The sequence below is a fragment of the Myripristis murdjan genome, chromosome 15, assembly GCF_902150065.1.
Source record: "Myripristis murdjan chromosome 15, fMyrMur1.1, whole genome shotgun sequence".
Classification (NCBI taxonomy): Eukaryota; Metazoa; Chordata; class Actinopteri; order Holocentriformes; family Holocentridae; genus Myripristis; species Myripristis murdjan.
In genome coordinates, this window is record NC_043994.1 from 5,762,399 (window position 1) to 5,783,716 (window position 21,318).

Below are 21,318 nucleotides of genomic sequence, written 5' to 3' on the forward strand. Positions count from 1 at the left end.
GTGACCGTTGTGTGGGGGAGTGAATGTTATTTGGTCATCACAGTCATTTATGTCACATACAGTCACACACACACACACACACACACACACACACACACACACACACACACACACAAAGGAACAGAGAGAGAGTGAGTGAAAGGGAGGATAAAATAGCCCTTTCGGAAATTAGACTCATTTTTAATTGATCGTCGCCCTCTGCAGTTTAAAAACTACTATTACAACTGATACAAAAAGTGCAATCAAACCTATTTCAAATGTACGTGCCTTTGGATCTGAAAACTACCACCTTGTCAATTGTAATGCATAAACTATCTATCTATCTATCTATCTATCTATCTATCTATCTATCTATCTATATCAGCATCCATATATATATTTGTAGATAGATAGGTTTATATTTTTTATTACAACATCAAAAATGCAATTTTTGTTTTGAGCAATTCAATTTTTATTAATCATTAGATGATTTGTAATAGCACAAAATGTCTGTTTGATAACAGCAAACTCTCATTGTTCTCTTGATTATTGCTCCCCTCTGTCAGTAACATCCTCCTGCTCTCCTAAAATAATATTTCCTGTCATTCCATTCCTGCAGCTGCTTTAAAAGTGGAAAAAAACAAATTTCCTGTCATGCTTTAACATAAAGTTTTTCTTTTTTGCTTTGTAGCCAGAGGGATATTACTGTCCTAGTGTGTCCACACACAGTCGGGGTTGTGATGACAAGTATGATCCAGTCCCCTGCAGCCAAGCCATGTTCCTCTGATTTAGGCCAGGACCGAAGAGGAGAGAACAGGACATGGTGTGTTCGAGGGATTTCCTCTGACTCTGATTAATGTCTTTTTTCTATATGCACAGACACATCAGCTGATGTGACTCATGAGAAAATAAGGCAGGAAAAATGCAGACAGAAAAACAGAGATTTTTGCCCCAACCACAAATGTGATAGTGCTACGTTCTGTGCTCTACCAGGAACATTGATCCTTTTCAGCCCAAGGGAATCATACTGGGCCCTGTAGTTTAAAAGAGTTTCCTTTTTCTGCAAGAGGACAAAAATATCAGTGTTTCATAAACCTTCAAGCTATAGACTGAATGTCCACTGACACTAGGTGGCAGCAAATGGAAGGAGCCTGCACCAGCCTTAAAGAAAGTTTCTGTAACATGAGTTATATCAACTGTACATGCGTATTAAAAACAGTAGAAAAATGGCTACAAAGTCACTCACAAGTCAGAAGGGTAGAAGAAATAGTAATCTAGCTGGTCTAAGAACTAGAATTTCTGTTTGTCTTTCCTATTTCACTATATTTTATATTTATGTATCTGCATAAATACTCTAAAATTCATTTATGCATATAACCATATTTAATACATGTTGTAGCACAAGCTTTTTTTCAGTTATTTCAACAAACTCTCAAATGTCTGCATTCAAATATTCTTAAATATTTGTATTTAATCTAAACTAATCTTCATCATTACTCTAAAAAAATTTAAAAATCAAAATGTTCTTATGCATTGATAGTCATTTCATGCATTTTTTTATAGACCATGAGAAAGCTTTTTATATTTGTAAGAGTGCTCTCAACCACTTGTAAAACTTTCTCTTAGCTAAGAAAAAAAAAAAAAAAAAAAACATACAAAAATACTGGTGAATCCCAGAAATCAATGGGTAAGCCTCATAACAAAATAAGAACAAATCATGGGTATGAACAAAAACAACAGGAAATTTGCTGCATCTGGCGCAGTGTCTCATAAAAGACAAGGTTTTAAAATGCTTTTACTAACCTCATGGATCCTGGAAAAACGGCCACACACACCTCAGCAGGCCATATATTTCATCGGTCCCCCTTGGTATCTGTCAATAAAATTGAATGGGATTTTGAAACAAACCTACAAATTTTCCACACTTCACTGGCTTTCCATGGAGAAATTTTTGTGAGCTCTCTCCAAATGATTTGTAGATTCAGCTGGTAGTTGTAATTTTATATATTGTTCCACCTTAACCGCAGTGGAGCACCTAACTGGAAAACACTGAATGTTTTAGATGGTTTTCCAAGGTGGTGTCACACACCATGTTTTGTTATGAGCTGATTTCAGGACGATATTAAAGGTACACAGTCGCCACTTGTGAGAATCTTCCAGTTACAAAGGAAGGGCTACTTGCTATGAAGTTAGCTTTAACTCAGGTGTCAGGTTGTAACAAGGACTATATCTGTATATTTATTAACACTGACAGTGTTAAGTTAAAATGATTGATTGGGTGTTAGATCAAACTCCACTTCTTCAGGTGTTGATGCATTTCATTTTTGCATGATTCCTAGTCCTTTCTGTGTGCAGTTTGTATGTTTTCTGTGTTGGAATGGATATCTTGCAGGTGCTCTCCCACAGTACAAAGACATGCATGCAGATCATAGACTTGATATTCCGTATATATTGAATGTATTTATCTGTGTTTAAATAAAGGTGTATCTTGAATTTGAGTTATGGTTTTGATGTGTATTTTTGTTATCATTTGCTATCACCAGTAGGCAGAGTTGAGTAAATGATTGCGTTCTTTCCGCAGTGTGAGTGAAAGTCTGGCTGTGCTTTAAGTTTGACAACAGTTCATGAGGACTGTGATACTACAATAGAGACTGAAATAACTGCTGTTTGTAGAAGACAAATGTGGGTACGTTTTGAGAGATCTCACCTGCAAATCATTGTCAAAATTTAATAATCAAATCTGTCAGAGTTGTCAGTGCTAAGACTGTCTCCCCTAACCTTGAGAAACCAACTGGATGTCTGAGTAACCTCGTCATGTAAAGGGTTTCTTGAAGCAAGACAAAAGATATTTTGAAGTTCTTTGAGTAAGATATTAGAAATTCAAGGCACTTTTAATTTTCAAAGTGTATGCAATAGGCACAGAATGTGCTCAGATGAGGTACATTGTGCATTTTGTGCTGCTATGGTAAGCAAATAAAACAATAATTTGAAAAAATAATTGTCAGTTCTATGGAAATTAAACCATTTTCTGTAGCTAATGTAGTTTTAGAAGTTCTTCCCATTAAAACATTTGGTCTTTTGGCATAAATTACCTTGCTATCCTTTAATTTCATTTAGCACTCAATATCCATTTTTTTTCCCCTCTGAGTAAATGTCAAATGTTTTAAGTTCTATTCTGAATTATGCAGCCACATGTTTGATTTTTCAAGAGACTTGTTATATAGGAACTGATTTTTCCAAGCTTGAAGTTTTACAAAATCGCCAGGTGGGGTCAGTGGTGGTCAAGGTTTAAAAGTGTTGAACTATAAGTATAGTGGATGCTGCAAAAGGCATTCATTTTTGTATCTGACAACCTGAGGCCAGGCAAGCCCTCTCATCACTCTTTTGCATGTTGAACTGATGACAGGTTACACTCACTAGTAAGGTAAATATTAAGCTGCAAAGATACAGAAAGAAATACTCTAGGGCTAAGAAGCTGTCTCTTGCTGACATCTCTTGTTACAGCTCTTAAAACACAGTGCCATCCTAGTTTAAAGGCCATAACATACTCTATGAGCAAGATGGAAGGCTGTGATAGGATGCTGAAATCCCTGCCAAAAAAGTGCTCCTTGACGAATAGATATGTGCGTGTTTGATAGAGTGACAGGTGCTGCCTCTTCAACACCACACAATGACAAGACTTTATCTAGAGAGACTCCTGGGCCGAATCTCCTCAACACACTCCAACAACAGCTAAGATGGGAGCAAGCTGTAGAGAAGTCCATTCTAATGCAAAATTCTTGTTCAAATGCTGTCATATGAAAACTACAACTCCAGCGCTGATGTTTTTAAAGTCTTAAAACATGATCTGACATAAAACATGAGAGTTTACAAGTTTAGGCTGCTTCATGTGTTGACTAAATGTTGTGATTTTAACATTCCTGAAACACTCATGCTCTATTGTAGCTATGTGTATAAAAATTAATCTGAAACTAAATTAGAGGACAGAGGAGGTGGTTTTCACTGGCAGTTTGCATCATTATTAGATACAGCTTATGTAAGTGTCAGCATGGGTCTACCAAGTCTGCCTACTGTATAACAACACTGTTGAGGGGAAATGGAGTATCTTTGCTCTTTATCACACACTGCTCGCCATCTGTGGCACACTGGTCAGTTGCATATCTGAAATCTCAGCTATGCTCTAAGATATGGCATGAATGCACATCACACAGCTCTCTGCACTGTGTCCCTGAGGTGCTGTTGGCCTTGTGCCATGTTTGCTGGGTATATTCCTGTACCAATGTCACCCACACAAATTCAAATATTCTTCTGTACCTTAACTGAATTTGGTTAAGTTAGGACTGACTAAAACTCATGCATTAGACTGCTTGAAATATCTACAGCCTGTTGCCAGTTGTGACACAAGCATTCACCATAGGGAGAAAAAAAAAATCACATGTACACACAGCTGCCAAAGCCTGATTTAGGGCCGAGTCTTATAAGGCCCATGCCGGGTAAATTATCTATGATCTCTTTCAAATTCCATGCATACCACACATATTCCTATATTCATTCCCCAAGGCCATACTTTTATGGGGTTTGCAATTGGCCTTTATTGGGTGGGTGAATGCTAATACTAACAGAAAAAGAGAGGCAGGGGGTTACCTAGTGCTCACCTACATGCACATTTTTTTTTTTTCAGCCTTTATTTATGTGGAGATATTACCTCTTTCCAAGCTTCTCATTTTCCCATGTAGGCTATACTGATGCACATCTGGGAGCTGCACTAGACAGCAGCTGTAAGCCACTTAACCAGCCCAGCCTGAGCAGCTTGAGGGTTAAGTGCCTTGCTCATGGGTACCTTGACAGTAGTGTCTGGGGTAGCCTGCTGAAGAGCATTACTTATCCACTTTGCCCTCCCACATTTCCCCGGCCGCCTACAGTCGGCTTGCGTCGCACTCCCCGGTCCGTCACACCAGGCTCCGAGAAAACTGACGTGTTTTGCGCATTTCCTGCACCAGAGAGAGTGAGAGAGAGTGTGTGTGTGAGAGAGAAAGAGAGAGAGAGAGGGAGAGAGGGAACAGTGTTGGAGGGGGGAGGCAGGCAGCCAGACAGAGGTAGGTCCACAGGAAGTTAAGATCAACAGTGGATGAAACAAGGCCGAGCGGCAGAGACAAGAAACCCCACCACCAGAAGCTCCACTTGCCGCGGCTGTTTCGGCGCTGTGCAAGCCGCTCTCGGGGCACCGCAGTCCGGCTTGCCTAAACATCCTCGATGCGGCGCGGCGAGCAGACATCTGGAGCCTCCCACAACACGTCTCCCCTCTCCCACCCCGCGGTGCAATGCAATACAGCGCTTCCACGGAGCCCTAACGGAGTTGCCTTTTGTACCTCGGAGGTAAAAAACCATGACAGACCGATTCATACCGGGGCCTTGTGCGTACGGTTTTTGCTAACAAGCTGTTGATAGGCTATACATGTTTCTTCCGTGCACTTCTGAGGAACGGCTTCCCCGGGCTAGTCATTCCTTGGCGGCTGTTTATTTTGTTTGTCAGCGGACGGGCTCAGACAGGCTGTGCATAAATATGAATTTTTAGCATATTCGGCAAAGCTCATCGTTAAAGACACTGTCAGTAACACCAAACCCGGCCAAAAAACGCATACGTAGTTTTGTGTGGACCGTGTCAGTTCATGTTGGTTGAGAGAGGACTGCATTTTCTCCGTTATATTCAACTGGAAGGAATTAACAGTCTGCCTGGAGGACCACCGGTTGAAAACTGAGCCACTATTCAAACCGGGGCCTTCACAGGAGGACGCAAATCGCTGTAACTAGTGTCATTGTATATTTATTTGAAGTGGCCAGCTGTGTGAAGGGGGGTATCCACTGGTAAACAAAAGTATCATTCAGTTAGTATCAAGTGGTGGGAGCATTTCACCGCCATGGTGGTCTTCAATGGGCTGCTGAAGATCAAGATATGCGAGGCGTTGGACCTGAAACCGACGGCTTGGTCCCTCCGGCATGCCGTGGGCCCCAAGACGCAGACGTTTCTCCTGGACACGTACATCGCCCTGAACGTGGACGACTCCCGGGTGGGCCAGACGTCCACCAAGCAGAAGACCAACAGCCCGGCGTGGAACGACGAGTTCACCACGGAGGTGCACGACGGCAGGACCATCGAGCTGTCCGTCTTCCACGACGCGCCCATTGGCTACGACGACTTCGTGGCCAACTGTATCATCCAGTTTGAAGACATCCTGCACAACGGCAGCAAGCACTTCGAGGACTGGGTAGGCAATCCTGTCACTTAAAAAAAAAAAAAAAAGAAAACAAACAGGCTGCGCCCCAGCTGTACAGGCCTAAGGGTGTGTGTGCGTGTGAGAGATGATGGGGGGTTATGTGTGGGGGTGTCATATTGTAACCCGTCATGCAATTCATTCACAGCAAAAACTTCTGCATACCTGCAAAACTACATCCTCTGTTCTATTCTATTCTATTCTATTCTATTCTATTCTATTCTATTCCAGGTGTGTAGGCTATTAAAGGGCAGTTCCACTTAATTCCTCACTTCTATAGGCTGACATAAATTTCACACTTCATAGCAACTAGTATGACTGCCTTTTTAAATCATCCGGCTTTTTTGTGTCAAAGTGTCAATGTAATCATCAGACAGTGCTGTTCTGAAAAGGATTAATTTTTGCAGATATTTGCCTCTTCATGATCTCTGACTCATCTCACATCTTATTTGTCAGCTGCATCTCTGGTGGGGGGGGTGACCTTAATATTACCCATATCAAGAATTTCCTTATCTCCTGCGGGTAACAACCTAATATTCCTGTAATGGATCCAAAATATTGCTTTTGTGATTTGTTGTTTTGGTGTGATATTTGCAGTGTATTGCTATAAAACTGGTTACAGGATTACAATAGCTCTTTCCTAAGGATTTTATCCTATTCTACTGATTGAGGCCCCGGCATAATCTGACAGCAGCACAAACACACAATGTGGAGTTTTGGTATAACAGTCTGAAGTAATAATATAGCTTGCAGAAAGGTGGGTAGAAGAAATAAGAAGACTATATGAAGAGAAACATCTGAGAAAGAGAAGCATGGCCACATGTGCTTGGCCCCATATCGTAATAGCTGTATTTGGGTCAGTAATGTGTGTGTGACTGTGTTCCTGGTTGCACCTGTACCACATGGTCACTGGCAGAGAGGTAGCATTCAGCTCTTGTGCATGGCTTGGCTCAAACTGCAAACCCTCTGCTCCTCTGGTCCATGTGACCATGAAAGTTGATTAAACACTACGCTGTCTGATCCACCTCCCAAAAGGAATCCAATTGAAATGGCGAGGGGAAGGTATTTCAGCTTAGGAGTGGCTTTATGGCATGAAATCCTCCACGGCATACTGTACACATGTGAGTCTGTGTTTTGTTCCCATGTCAGCATTCAGAGGACACAATCATGTAGTGTCATGTTTCTGCCATGTCATACGCTTGTGTGGTGAGGCGGCCCTGGCTCAGACATGACAAGTGCCGCTTTGTTGGAAACCTACAGTTGAGGGCGTACATATTCTGGATGTAGGGGTGTGCTGACACCACTCTCTAACTGCCTGTACATGTTCAAAGGATTAAACATCAAGCATGTGCCAAAACCAAAAACAGAGGCATTCCTTTACGTTGAGTAGACCTTTTTTCACAGCAATCATTTTGACATGAAATCGCAGGGAAACACGTGTTACTGATGACTTTAATTAAAGTTCTGTTCTATTTAGGTTTAATAGAGCCGGATCCTGCTATTGAGCATGTTGGCTCACTGGGAAACTCTGCAACACTTACATGTAACAGAACCTTAATTAATATCAATAAACTTGTATTTACCTGCTATTTCATATCAAAATGATGTGAAAAAGGTCTGTTGACTAAATTGCAGTACATGTTTCTTTATTACAGAGATGAGCGATGCATGCAGAATGTTACATGTTTCATTGTATGTGTGGGTCTCAATATGGGATTTTATCTCAGGGGAAACAAAAGCATTATTTGAGAGTGATGAAGTTGTGCATGCAGTATCCTCAATCAGCTGCGAACCCTCATGTCATTGCATTTGAACACTTATGAGATTCTTACAGAAGCAGGCATTTCTGTTTTGTAATACCAGCATGCAGGTGGAAAACACACACTCACACAAACACACACACACACACACACATGCACACAGAGTAGATCTTACTGCCTTTGTTGTGCTCTTGGTAGATGAACCAGTGACCCAAAACAGATCTACAAAAGATGGTAGAGTGGGTGTGGTTGGACCACATGCATGATACAGACACACAGACACACACACACACACACACAACATGGAGAGGCAGCTCATGTCTTTGTTGTCTGAAGCAGCTGAAGCAGACGGATGTTTGAGTGTATTATTGATGAGGCCATCAGGTCCATTAGACCAGAGAGAGAGAGAGAGAAGGAGAGAGAGAGAGAGGGAGAGAGAAAGCAAAGGGGAGAGAAGAAGATAAAAGAGAGGCAGATGGATAAATGGGCGGAGGATGAGATGGCCTCATGCCGGACATCTTTCAAGACGGCGCTGTCAGAGACTTGGCTTGATCGCGTCGTAAGGCTGGCGATGGTCAAGGCTGCACGGTGTCTGTGATGTTTCACGTGTTTGGCTGGAGAGATTCTGTTCTTGACAAAAGACTGTGCAAAGACAAAAGACTGCAGCGGCCTGGGTTCGAATCCAGCCCAGACCTTTTGCTGCATGTCACCCCCTCTCTCTGCCGCGTCTTTCTTGTCTCTCTCCACTGTAACTAATAAAGCAGAAATGCCCAAAATATAACCTTTAAGAAAGAAATTGACAGTAGCTGCTGCCATTCCAGCAAAACACCACATCCTCAGTGAGCTCTTGAAACAGCCCCACTGAGACTGACTGATAATTATTGATGCCTGCCGGACATCCCGGACATGATTTAGATCTGAGCAATGCAAACCACAGGTAGCGGGATTTTAAGAACCTGATTTGCATATCCAGCGCCCTCTTATTGCAATGCACTTGTGTTATCTCGTTCATAGTTCTGCGCGGTCAAGGCTGTGATCCCATTCACTTTTTTTCAAACACAAGTATGTTTTCAGTTATTAAAGTGTTTGGTTGCAGCAGACGTGTGCGTGACTGCCAAAGTACTCATCTAGGCCCCGATTTACTAAATCCTTTAATGTGGGCAAAAACTTTTAGCATGTGCAAAGCCAGGGGTGTAATCCCTAATTCAAAGTCAAAGTCAAAGTCAGCTTTATTGTCAATTCTACAATATGTGCAAGACATAAAGAGGATCGAAATTGCGTTTCTCTCAGACCCTTGGTGCAGACAATAAACATTTAAGACACAATTGATCAAGATGATTGTCTTTGTACCAGTGACAAATTTTAATGCTGACTTGGATGCAGCACATTTTGATGCTCTTCCCTGGGCAGTGGGATGTGTTGAACATATCTCAGTTTTAGCCGTGCCACACATTATGTCACATCAGGGGGGAAAAATGACTTCATCTGGTGGGAAATGAGGAGCCTCTTTGTTTCTTGATGAGTAATGTTAAGTTTAGCTCCATCCTCCTCAACCTCTTCTTCAAGATAAAGCAGAACAATCGCTGACTTTCCATTGTTCATTATTTTCAAACCCCATTTGTTCCTTCAGGTCAGCTAGCTTACACTAATTAGATAGTTGCATAGCAACAAGAAGGATGTAACACTCCTTGCGTTGAGAATGAGAGAAATGTGATCATGGCCTTAAGCACAACGACTCATTTCACCTCTGTTTCTCCAGCTTGACAGACCACGGCCGAGCAGAGTGCATGTTCCAACAAGAGCATTGACAGATATTACGAGCCCCAGGAACATTTATAGTAAACTTCTTCTTCCCAAGTATGGTATGGAGACTGTTCATTTTCAGTACAGTCAGCCTAGGACGTTGGTTTTCATCCAAATTGATTTGTGAAGGAAAATCTTTTGCCATAAAAAGATGATGTATTCCTCATGACGATGTAATGAAATGTAATGAAAGAAAGCTCTCTCTGGTGATGTGAACAGCATAATCTGTGCTCTCAGCATTTGCAGATTTTACCATGTAAATTGATAGTCAGCTGGCCCCAAACTAGAATGTAAATCTGTGCTTCTGAATGGAGGTTAAGGTTAGAAGCAACAGCCTCATGTCTGGCGGCTTTGGGGATTTTTGTCTGATGAAGCCTGCGTGCTTAAAATATAACAGTAGTGTAGGTGTTAAATACATCGTAGGGATATTACACAGTGTGCAGACTTTGTTGTTTGATTTATTTTGGCGTTCTTTGTCCAGCACCTGTGATGGAGGATTGGGACGGGCACATTTTATGTGTTGTCCCTCTGTGTCTGCCAGTTCCTTATATAAAACAAGCATGACTATTACTTATATAGGTGACAGGATGAAAATCTTAAAGGCATATATATGACGCTAGAGTCATTATGCATAACCAGTGCACTGTTTGCTTTAGTACTCCATGCTAACACTTTACTATTTACTATAGCTTTATTTAAAGAAAAAAAGACAGCTTTTAGTAATAAAAATAGCAATACATTTCGATTAGTGTTCATGATATAGCCTGTGCAGTCATAAATGTTTAAAATGAAATATGAACTCAATACAGGTGATGCAGCCATGGTTTATTTTTGGAGCTATTTCAGGTGAACAGCTTCATCTGCCGCAGAGCAAGTTAAGCCATATACCATCTCCAGTCGCCCACCACATTCATATGGGAAGAAAACAAGGCTCTCCTCAGGAAAAATAGTCCCTGTTAGTTCAAAATGGTGCATTATTTTTGCATTTAGTGTAAATTTGACCTGTCTCCTACACAAAGCTGCCAGACTTAGCTTCAAATTATTTAAAATCAATCACCCTTGAGTGCTTGAGCTGCAAAACATTTTTTTTTTTTATTATTTTCTCACTTGTTAGATGACTCTAGTTGGCGACTGTCCTGCAACATTGTGAATTCTGAAGTGGATGGTGCATGTAGGCGAGACACAACAGCACATGGATGATTTTGGTGTTTACTGTATGTTCTCGTTGCTGAACTGGTAAGATATCCCTGAAACTCTCTATTCATTTAGCGCAGTCAGTTTGGCTCTTGTACTGAAAGCAGGTTTTAGAGGCACTCTTCTGGAGTCACCTGACCATCTCACTTCTCAGCACCCAGCTCTGTTTCTCTGCTCTCATCTTTTGCTTGTGTCCCTGCCTGCTGCATTCACACCACTTTATATCCCCTCTTCTCTCTCGCCTCTGATCACTCTTTCCTCGCTCCTTTAATCTTCTCATGCTCTCTGTATTTGGGCACACACAAATTCTCTGGATACACACATTCACACAGATGCGCACTCAGCCTTTTAACAGCACATAGAATAACCTTATTAACATTTTTGCATAAAGGGATGACATTTTGCACTACTTTTTGTGGTATTAAGTAATGTCCTCAGCTATACAAAAAGACAGCATTTATCTTTTTTCATTAAACGTATAGGGGTTTGTTAGCTTCATGCTGTTATGCAGCATGAATTGGACTCCATTAGAAATGCAAAGAAACATTTTTTTTTTTCAGTTTTTTATGACAAGGTGTGAACAGAAACTAAAGACCAAAGGTCAGAATGTTCCTTTTTAGATGATATCAGTGTTTTGGGTACATTTCTGAGTGTGTGTGTGTGAGTGTGTGTGTATGCGCGGCCTGTAGGTGTGTTTTTCCTTGACTCAGTCATGTGTGTTTCTGTGTGTGTGTACTGCAGTAACTGCAGTTTTTCACGTAATGTGTGTGTGTGTGTTGGGAGAGTATGATGTTGCCCCTGCAAGCCTATACAAGGCCTGTGAAGAAGCACCCTTCACAACACCAGAAAATTATACCGGCCCAGCCAGTCACACTGTTAGTCAACCAAAACACACCTACAGGCTGTCACACACATGCACGCACACAAGCATAGCATGCACGCACACAAACACACACACCATCAACACACTCAGTCCACAACCCAAATCTGTGCTCATTATCTTAGCGGGCAGGAGGAACAAAATGCAGGGTTATGAAAATTGTTGTGTAATGGATTGTGCAAAACAGTCTAGGGCCAGAATGATGATTTCCTGAATTGACATCATTTGGTCATTCTGGGCCATCCCATTGTTCAACTGGGACCCTCCGTTTTCATCAGAATATGTCTGATTTTCAACACATTGGGATGCTGTTAGGTGGGAAATGAAACCAAATGGCTTCCTTTCCTACATACTGCGTGGTCGAGGTGTTAATAGGCAGTTTAGACATATATAGTCATATTGACCAATTGCATTTGACGCAATTCTCAGACGAGTACATGCTTCAGTTAAACATTAGCTGCATTTTAAGCTTGCAAAATCCTACTGTGTTAGTCTGATTTAGTGTGCTATGAGATAATCTTTTCTCATTTAGAAACTATTATCACATTAGCCTCATAATCTTACAGGCATCTTTGAAAGTAGACTCTTCAAATGCCTCTGTCAGGCAGTGAGACGGTTTTTGGAAGCCAGTATACGGAGAAGCACGTGATAAATTCCTATTGCGGTTGAGTCTTAGATCAACAAAGACCGTGTACCTCATGTCAGTCAACCATGTACCTGCACAACTGGCTGTAACGTGTTCATAGCTTTTTAAATTCTAAGGAATCTTCCTAAAAAGACTGGAAACTGTGAAAAAGACTATAAAAGTAACCACTTTTAATGACTAAATCATCAAGAAACTGCTGGGTTGATTATTTCGCGATCAGATCATCACATTTGAAAAAAAGAGAAACAGAAATATATGTGTGACATCTAGAGACAACGAATCATTTTGCAAATAGAACTAAGCATTGTAAATATCCGGTTCTGAGTTTGCGCTTTAAGCTGAGATTCAGTGACAAGGGCAAAACGAGAGTTAAAACCCAGTGACTGGCACATTAGACATCAAAAGCAGTTCTGATTTCTAAATTTATCAGGAACTTATCCTCTCCTCTGAACAGTGATTTTGTGTGTGTAGGCAGTGGCCTTGTTAGAACTTGTCATTAAAGAGAGAGGCGGGGAGTGTCGAGGAGGACTGGGAGAAAGAAGGCGAGTGTTTGATTCAGCACACAACAGGCAGTGAGTGAGGGGAGGGACACTCAGACAAGAAAGAGACAGAGAGGGCGTTGCATTAATCTGTCCATGTTTGCATGGTTGAATGAGTGAAGCAGAAGCTCGGGGGAGTGGGTTGGTGGCTCTGTGTGTATGTGTGTGTGTGTGTGTGTGTGTGTGTGTGGAGGGGGGTGTTTGTGTCACCCAGGCGGCAGCAGCCTCTCTCTCGCCCTTCATCTCTTTTCGCTAGCCCAAAGTACCAAACCTGTTAAACTGCACGAGGCAACTTTGAATGAAAATGAAAATTGTGCACACCACATCCAGCCTGGCCTGTGATCCAAATGATACTAAAGATCAGGTGTCACCAAGTCCAGCTTTCTCTGGGGGGGAGTGCTGGCATGCCGCTGTTCAGGAGACGGTTTTGTATTTCACTCTTAGGTTTCGATTCGTCACTTCCTGTCTGCACAGGAGCTTTCCTGCCGTTGACCCTGCTTGACACCAAAGTATAATTTGGGCAAATAGTGCAAACCTCAGGGGCTTCAAATTGCGGTAGATGGAATCTCTCTTCTCACAGCCACATCCCCACTTTGTAATCTAGGCTGATGAGATGGGTGTGTATTTTAATACATTTAAAAATGCCGCTTTAGGAACATGTTATCAAGTGAAGCTGTTATATTTCCATCAGCTGTCTGTCAGAACAGTTCTCCACTGAACGAAAAAAGATAAAAGTGGTAAGGGTGGGGGGAAAAAAATCAATTCACTTAAAGGCAGAATGAGTAGGATTTGTCGGTTGTGGTTTGTAAACACAACGTTCAGAGCTGGCCCCTCCTCCCTGGCTAAGTTAATCGCCGGCAGTGAGTTTTCGTTTCATAGGATGGTGACAGAATGAAATGAGCACACATAATGTAACGTCGCCAGTAGAAAACAGGCCAACACCGTGTTGCTCTTCATCCTCATCCTCTCCTTCAGTGCTTGCCAGCAGATGAAAGCCAACTCCCGTTTCTCTGCAGGGGTCTCTCCCCAGGGGCTCTGCAGGTACACACACCAACACACACCTCTCAGAAGTGATGATTGAGAGGGATTATTTTTGTAAGAGTCTATCAGTTGTTTTTTGTTTTTCTGTGCAATTTTTTAAAAAAAAGTTTTTTTTTTGATTTCTGAATTGATATAATTCAAAAAACAAAAATCTAATAAATTGTAATATTGAATTGCAATACCTGCAGGACCACAGTACTCAATACTTGAATACTTGATGTGCATTGTTTTTGGAAATATGGCTTATGATTTGGGATGTGCGATACTGACAAAAAATAATGTCTTGAAATGTTGGGAGGTTTTGCTGATAATGCTAACTGACAATATTTTGCATCTCTCAAAAATGTGTAAAAAAAATGTGTTTGTAAAAATCTCATATTGTACTAGCTTGCTCTTGTTAATAGTATATTAGATGTTAATGATAATGAAAACAACTTATTTAAGAAGATTATTTTAAACCATCTTTCTCGGCTACTTGAGCTGGCACCACATCCTCTGCAGTGTAGCTGGTGACCGCATTTGTTAGTTCTTGCCATCTGCTGCCCTTCTTTTCGTAAGGCGCTCTTTCGCACAATGACTCTGCCAAACTTTGCTGAGTGAGTTTTTGTTTTTGCCGGTACCTCAGCCGGTCGGTTGTGGTCGACCGCTGACTCCCGAGGCTTTTCATATTCTTCATATTCTGTGTGTTGATTAATTCACAGACGGTGAAACAAGTTTGTTGTGGGTCTTTAACGGCAGACGCTTTCAGACATAGTCTGCAGATTGGCATCTTTTGAGCAACATATCTTTTCGAAGCCAAACCACCTCCATGCAAGTAAGAATGATCCACGTCGTTAAATCCAAGTTTAATCTAACGAGATCGATTCCGAGGCCGGTGGTGTTTGTTTACTCATTTTTAACTTCAGCCATGCAAGCAGCTGCGCTAGCTTAGCTTGCTGGGATTTGTGAACATTGCATATGTTCTCAATGTGCATGCGCAGTCTATCCTACTTGGCTGATCATCTGCAGTGAATGTGTGTGGACTCTCAAGGTTTTGATTGGTTTTTGCAAAATGAGTGCCTTAATCGAGTTTGTCATTTCACACGATGTTAAAACAGCAATTCAGATATTATCGTAGATGATATATATTGCACACCTGTCCTAGCCCTAAAAAACGTTAGGCATACTTACACCAAGCAGTCACCTCAACACAGTTCTCTTGATTGTTATAAGGATGAGTCTTAGGTATGCTGACAGTGCCGATTGTGCTGATTAATGCTTTGTGGTACATGTGTGTATATTCACACAATTGGTGCATACTGCTATAAAGTTCTGTGTGTGTGCTTTTTGTGTTGACATATCTACCTGCATGTGTTTCACTTGTACATCAAAATGTGAGCACTTGCATGTATAAAAATATGCATTAGTGAGTAGATCTGTTGTGTGTATCTTGTTGAGTCCTCAATGGAACAATTGAAACCCATCAAGCTTTCTTCCTCTGCGCTAGTTAGCCATGTTATTGCTGCACTGACTGTTTTGCACTGCTCTGATAGATACAATAACAGTGCTCAATTCAATAAAAATTGTGACTTCCAAATTAAACACTTAATTATCAGAGAGGGTTAAGTAGTGTGGAAACCTAGTACGTGATACATGCCACATCATTATAATATCACAGTCTGGTATAGATTTTAAGAGATAGAAGATTCGTGTTTGTACATTGTGTATTTCTCCCAGTAAACAAGCATGTTTTGATGACAGGGACCCTCTTTTTTTTTTTTTTTTTTTTTTTTTGGTCTTGTTTCTGGATGTGCACACACTCAGCCTCTGTCCAGCTACAGGACAGTGACTCTAAATCTGATAGGGATTCTTGCTCAGTGACACTTCAGCAGGATAGATGCATGCTGACATAGGGGCTTAAACTGTTTGACTGCCCTGTGGTTGAAAGGCAGTCCCCCTATTCGTTACACTATACTGCTGCCTCTGCCTCCCCCACTGTTGTCATAATAGCACAACACAGATGGTGTGAAATGGCAATATGCTAAGCAGTTACAAAAGTGATTTTTCACTCCTTATTTTCAGTTTAGGGTAATCCTTAATGTAAGAACTGTCCAAAGAGATATTAGCCCAACAAATCACCATCTCTGTTCAGGTGTTAAACTGCAGCATTGTTAAAATGTAGTTGACCCAGGGCTAAATGTCATATGCAATGAGGCAAAGCCACTGTAAATAAAACACACACACACACACACACAGAGAGGGAGAGAGAGGGACAGAGGGAGAGAGAGAGAGAGTGTTTTGGCTTGCACTGGTTTGGCAACATGAAACTTCCTCTTCAGTAACCATGGCAACATGACTCAGTCAGCGTCAAGGTATATAGGTCTACCCCTGTCCATCTCTTTTCCTCCCCTTTCTCACACCTCAATCAGACAAATCCTCTCTGTCACACCTACTGTATTTAGTCAAAGAGACAGACAGCTGTGTTTTTGAGGACTGTGACTGAATGTATTGTTTGTAATCGGCTCTCTGGGTCACCCACTGCACACCTGTCTGGCCATGAAGGTCTCCCCTCTCTCTGTGGTCCATCTTAAAATTTGTTCCATTTTCCCCTGTGCTTTTTTTTTTTTTTTTTTTGGAAACTCGTGTGCCTGTCAAGCCCTTTGAGACTGTAAATAGTGATATTGGGTTTTAAATAAACTTGAACTTGAACTTGACATAGCTGACATTGCCACTGTTTTTGTAATAGTAAGGGTTTATTTATGATGGGCATGATGAAACAAATTGCACATGGGAGACCGGCTATTTTATTCAGTGATACTCCAGGCATAACACTACTCATAATTTTAGCTCGGCTTCACCAGACTAAGTGGACTGCAGACACACACATACTGCTAGACAGTGGACACACATCTCTCACTCTCCCACAGAGGTTAAGAGCGCTACTTCACATAATTGGCTGTTTATGAGATAAGGGTACAAACACTGAAACAAACAATAGACAAGTACAGATACTTCAATTTATCTCTTTTTCTCTGTCTCTCTTTCTCTCAATGCAGCCTCTCCTCTCTTCATTTGTCTCTCCCTATCTCACACTTTCTCTCACTGTCTTCCCCCTCTCTCAGCCTTGTGAATTTGGTGTTAATGGTGTGATCTGAGCAATGCTTGTACTTGTTGTACCACCTTACACTGATTCTGAGTCACTGTGCCAAAGAGGATAGGGCGGGAGCTGCCAAACATTTTCTGGCAGAAGGACTGCTTTTCATCCTTAGAGTAATTGCACGACTCTTATTGTTCTTCAACTGAGGATCACAGCCGTTCTTTGCCATTGAACACAAGCCAGTGTTCCCTGGAGCAGCTCAGGTTTGACTTGTCAATTAGCTGGGATGTTTGAAAAAAATTGTGAGACAAAACAATTTCATTCAAACTTGATAAAATCACCTTACAGTTGCAGCTTTTTTCCTTCTCAGTTAGCTCAGTTTACCTCTCAGCCAGCATTGTTTATTTTGCAGATATATGTATATTTCCAACAAACCAGTTTATAATCAATTTATGCTGTTGAATTTTGTTTCTGGTGTTAATTAGTTGCAGCGATTAAAAAGTTTGAGAGACACTGAAGTGTGATGTGCAAGCGTTGTTCACCTTGGTTTGTAACTGCTTTTTTAACTTTCCATGCAAATACTGAAGTGATGAAAACAAATCACTTGTTCAGGTTGGAGAAGCAAGGACTGCACAGTCACACTTTTCAGTTTCAGTTTTCCCTTAATAATCTGCCATACATCAAAAAGCACACCAGTTGTTTTTTTTTTTGTTTGTTTGTTTTCTATTTGGCCAGCTCTGATATATGGTAGTGTATACATAATGACAACACATCTTTTTATTGATGCCTTTTAGGAAATTGGCCTTTCACCTGTCAAATGTCGTTAGAGCAGGGTCTAACGACTGGTTGAAGATCAGTGTGGTGTGACATCTCTTTGTGCATGATAATTTACACAAATGCACTCGTGCGAAGGTATTTCAAAATTCAAAATTCTGCCATTTGTGGTAGCTCTTGCTCTGTACTCCATTTCTACATACTTTCCTTAGTTCCTGACTTGGCCCCCTTGACCGTTCAATTGTTTAGTTGCTTGTTCATTCATTCATTCAGACATTCATCAACATGTATAAGCATGCTATAACAGACAGCTAAAGGCGACGTTTATGATCATGCACATGTTTTGTCCTTGGAAACCACCCACCCAGACCCTGTCTACTTCAAGAGAACACACACCCAACGCGCGTAGCTGAAATCAAGTTTGACTGGCAATGGGACATTTGTCTGTATCTACAATACCATGGGTCGGCAGACAGAATAGAGACCAAAGTGAAGTCTTGAATATTAATACCTTCTGTGCAAGTGTGCTCATTTCAGCAGTGGTTGCTAGTTTGTTTGTGTGGTGTTGCAACTGTGACAAAGCCAGATTGCTCTGTGGTTAGCCTGTGGTTGAAAGTGTCAACAGTCGTGGTTCAGCTGCTCAACATGACTGTCAAGACAGAGCAATAATCTATTGAGACAGAAAGACAGGGGTTCAGCATTTAGTTAGTTAACAAGGGTGATGCATTGCAAGTTTTCTGTTAACAAGGGAAGCCCCCCTCCCCTTTTCGTCTGTGCACAAATTACTCTGTGTGTACAGTCATCTCAGGAATGTAGAGCACTCAATTACTCACACTGTAATTAGGAATTTGTTTCTTTGCATTGATATGTGAGACACACTCAGACTTGTGCTTTGCACCAGAGGGGGCAGAGTGCAGTGAAACCCTTTTGTGTGGACCCTGGGCCTGGTGGCGGCTCACTGTCCTGCTCAGGGACACTTAAACAGGACGTTTTTCAGCTCAGTCCATCCAGTTTGGTTTCCTAGGCCAGTATGAACTCTTATACCGAGAGAAAAGAGGAACAGCACAGCTCTTGCTCTCTTCTTGACCCTGTTTCCCTGTGGGCCGTAGTGAGGGGGTGCTCCGCACTGTCCTCTCCATGGACTAAAGGAAACGGGGGCAGGGCTGTGTGTATGTGTGTTTGTGTGTGTGCGTGCATCTAAAAATAGGGGCGGTGTGTTGAGTCACACGGTAGGCCCTACTTCCTGTTTTCACTCTCCAAGTTTACCTCTGACAGAGAGTAGGAAAGAGGGACACAGGCTGAGAGGGATTGCCTCCCCAGGTAGCCCCCTCCCCAACCCTCCATGCCTTATGTTATCCTTCATTTATCTGCTCTCTTGTCCATGTATGCAGCTTATATAGTCACAGTTATTTAAGGAATGTGAGTGGAGGAAAATGCTGCAGGGAAAAGAGCTTCCCTGCTTCCCCTGCTGATGCTGTCAGTACCACTTAGCCAAAACAAGGCAATTTCAAGACCTGGACCTTAATGAATGGCATGATTTGTTCTAGTTTCATCAACGGTGTAACTAAGGTTAAGGTTTTCAGAAGTTGTTTTTGGCATGCATCTCCCAGCTCCTTGGTTTCTAATGTTACATTAGGCTACTTGGTGGCCTGTAGTTATCACCAACACAAATAAAACTGTATATTAAAATATGTAAGGAAGACAGATTGTGAAAGAAGAATTTCAAAGTCTATGAATTTCTGTTCTGTTCTGTTCTTTCTCCAAAGTAGTGCCTGGGATGCTGCATTGGATGATGAGAAGCATCACCACAAAAAGCAGGAGCCAACTGTAATGGGGTTCACTGATAGTGAGTCCCACACTAGTCAGATTATCCAAAATGATACCATTTGTTACACACTTGTTACCCATTTTCCTTTGGGGATCAATAAAGTATATCTAATTCTGATTCTGATTCTGATGAAATTTTACAATGAGATAATTCTTCCACTTTAAGCGCAGGTCTCATTGGTTTTGGCTTGACTGTGAGAATTTTATGTTAAATTATCCAGATTTAAGTTTTAGACATGAAACAAGTTGGAAATACAGTCAGAGGCGCCAGCTGGTCAGCATTTTCATCAGAGAAACAAGAGACCTAACCCTCTCATCTAACAGAATTAGGCATCCCTATCTTGAAATCCATGTTGGGATGTCTCCAATCAAGGTTAGAGGTGATTTTAGTTGGTCCCAGCTCAAGCTTCTTTATTAACCAATGTGTGCAGACATCTGGGTGATAGCCCTTAAAAAAAAAAAAAAAAATTAAAGCTGCAAGCAGCGTTGGACGGGCCCTCGCCCCCCCCGTTCACGTCGGGGAGGGCGCGCTTGTCGAAGTGCAGACAAGTTGTCCGTTTGTGCCAGTTTTAAGGGTATTTTTGGTATTGGGTATTTTTTGCTTTTATTGTGAAAGGCCGAAGATGTCATACCATTGACCAGGCTTCATGGATCATGCTACAGACCAGGGGTCACCAACTCGGTCCTCAAGGGCACCCTGTCCCGCAGGTTTTGGTTTCAGCTCTGCTCTTGCACACCTGACTCAATTAAGGCCCATGCATCTTCCTTCATGCCCTGTTCAGGTAGATCTGCCTCAACCAATCAGCATGAAGCCTTTAAATGGATCAGGTGTGAAAGAGCAGAGCTGAAACCAAAACCTGCGGGACAGGGGGCCCTTGAGGACTGGGTTGGTGACCCCTGCTACAGACTCTCAAATGTCAAGTACAAAATTTTCAAAATGAAAACACTTCAAAGGTGATCTTTAGATCTCGAGGGTCATCTTTTATTCTTTATTTTTGATTTACTTATTCTTTATTTTTGATTTACTTAATCTTGTACTCGACTGTGGATACTGCTGAAAACTGTGAATTTCCTTCGGGATGAATAAAGTATCTATCTATCTATCTTAAAAGCTTTAAGTTATTTTCATTATCATTTCTTCAAACCCAACTGAGTGAGCTGCAGGGTTAGATCACATTTACACATTTCCAGTACAAGTCCTTAATAAATCAGATGTCCCTTTGAAAGATTCAGAAGGAAATTACAGAAAGCTATCAGGAAGGGTAACATGTTACTGAGGGAATACTAGTTATAGATTAGAAGTTTCTGTTTGTCACCTCTTACTTCTTAATAAAGTCAATGTTGTATAATTTCCTCATGTTTACAAATTATGTCTTCATCCATGTCATTAATATACTGTGTTTATCAATTAAAATTTATACATACAGCCCTTCACGTAGTTATAAAATATTGTGTAACACAGTAAAGCAGGACTACTATTACTACTTACTACCGAATTACTACCAACGGTTGTTTTTCCACACCATA

General features: G+C 41.4%; 1 protein-coding gene and 1 long non-coding RNA gene across 2 annotated transcripts in view; one reads left to right on the plus strand and one right to left on the minus strand.

Moving 5' to 3' along the window:
* Nucleotides 1–306: 306 nt before the first annotated feature.
* LOC115372339 (uncharacterized) lies at nt 307–20,584 on the minus strand. Its single transcript, XR_003929445.1, has 3 exons — nt 20,457–20,584; nt 19,449–19,450; nt 307–327 (listed from the first exon to the last, which is right to left on the minus strand). It is a non-coding gene; the product is annotated as an uncharacterized LOC115372339 (long non-coding RNA).
* The window catches only part of LOC115372337 (protein kinase C epsilon type-like), a 103,905-nt gene continuing 88,048 nt past the window's right edge, over nt 5,462–21,318 (plus strand). Inside the window, exon 1 of the mRNA XM_030070146.1 lies at nt 5,462–6,245. Coding sequence (XP_029926006.1) covers nt 5,898–6,245 — 348 coding nt within the window. The 5' untranslated portion in view covers nt 5,462–5,897. The remainder of the gene's footprint in view (nt 6,246–21,318) is intronic.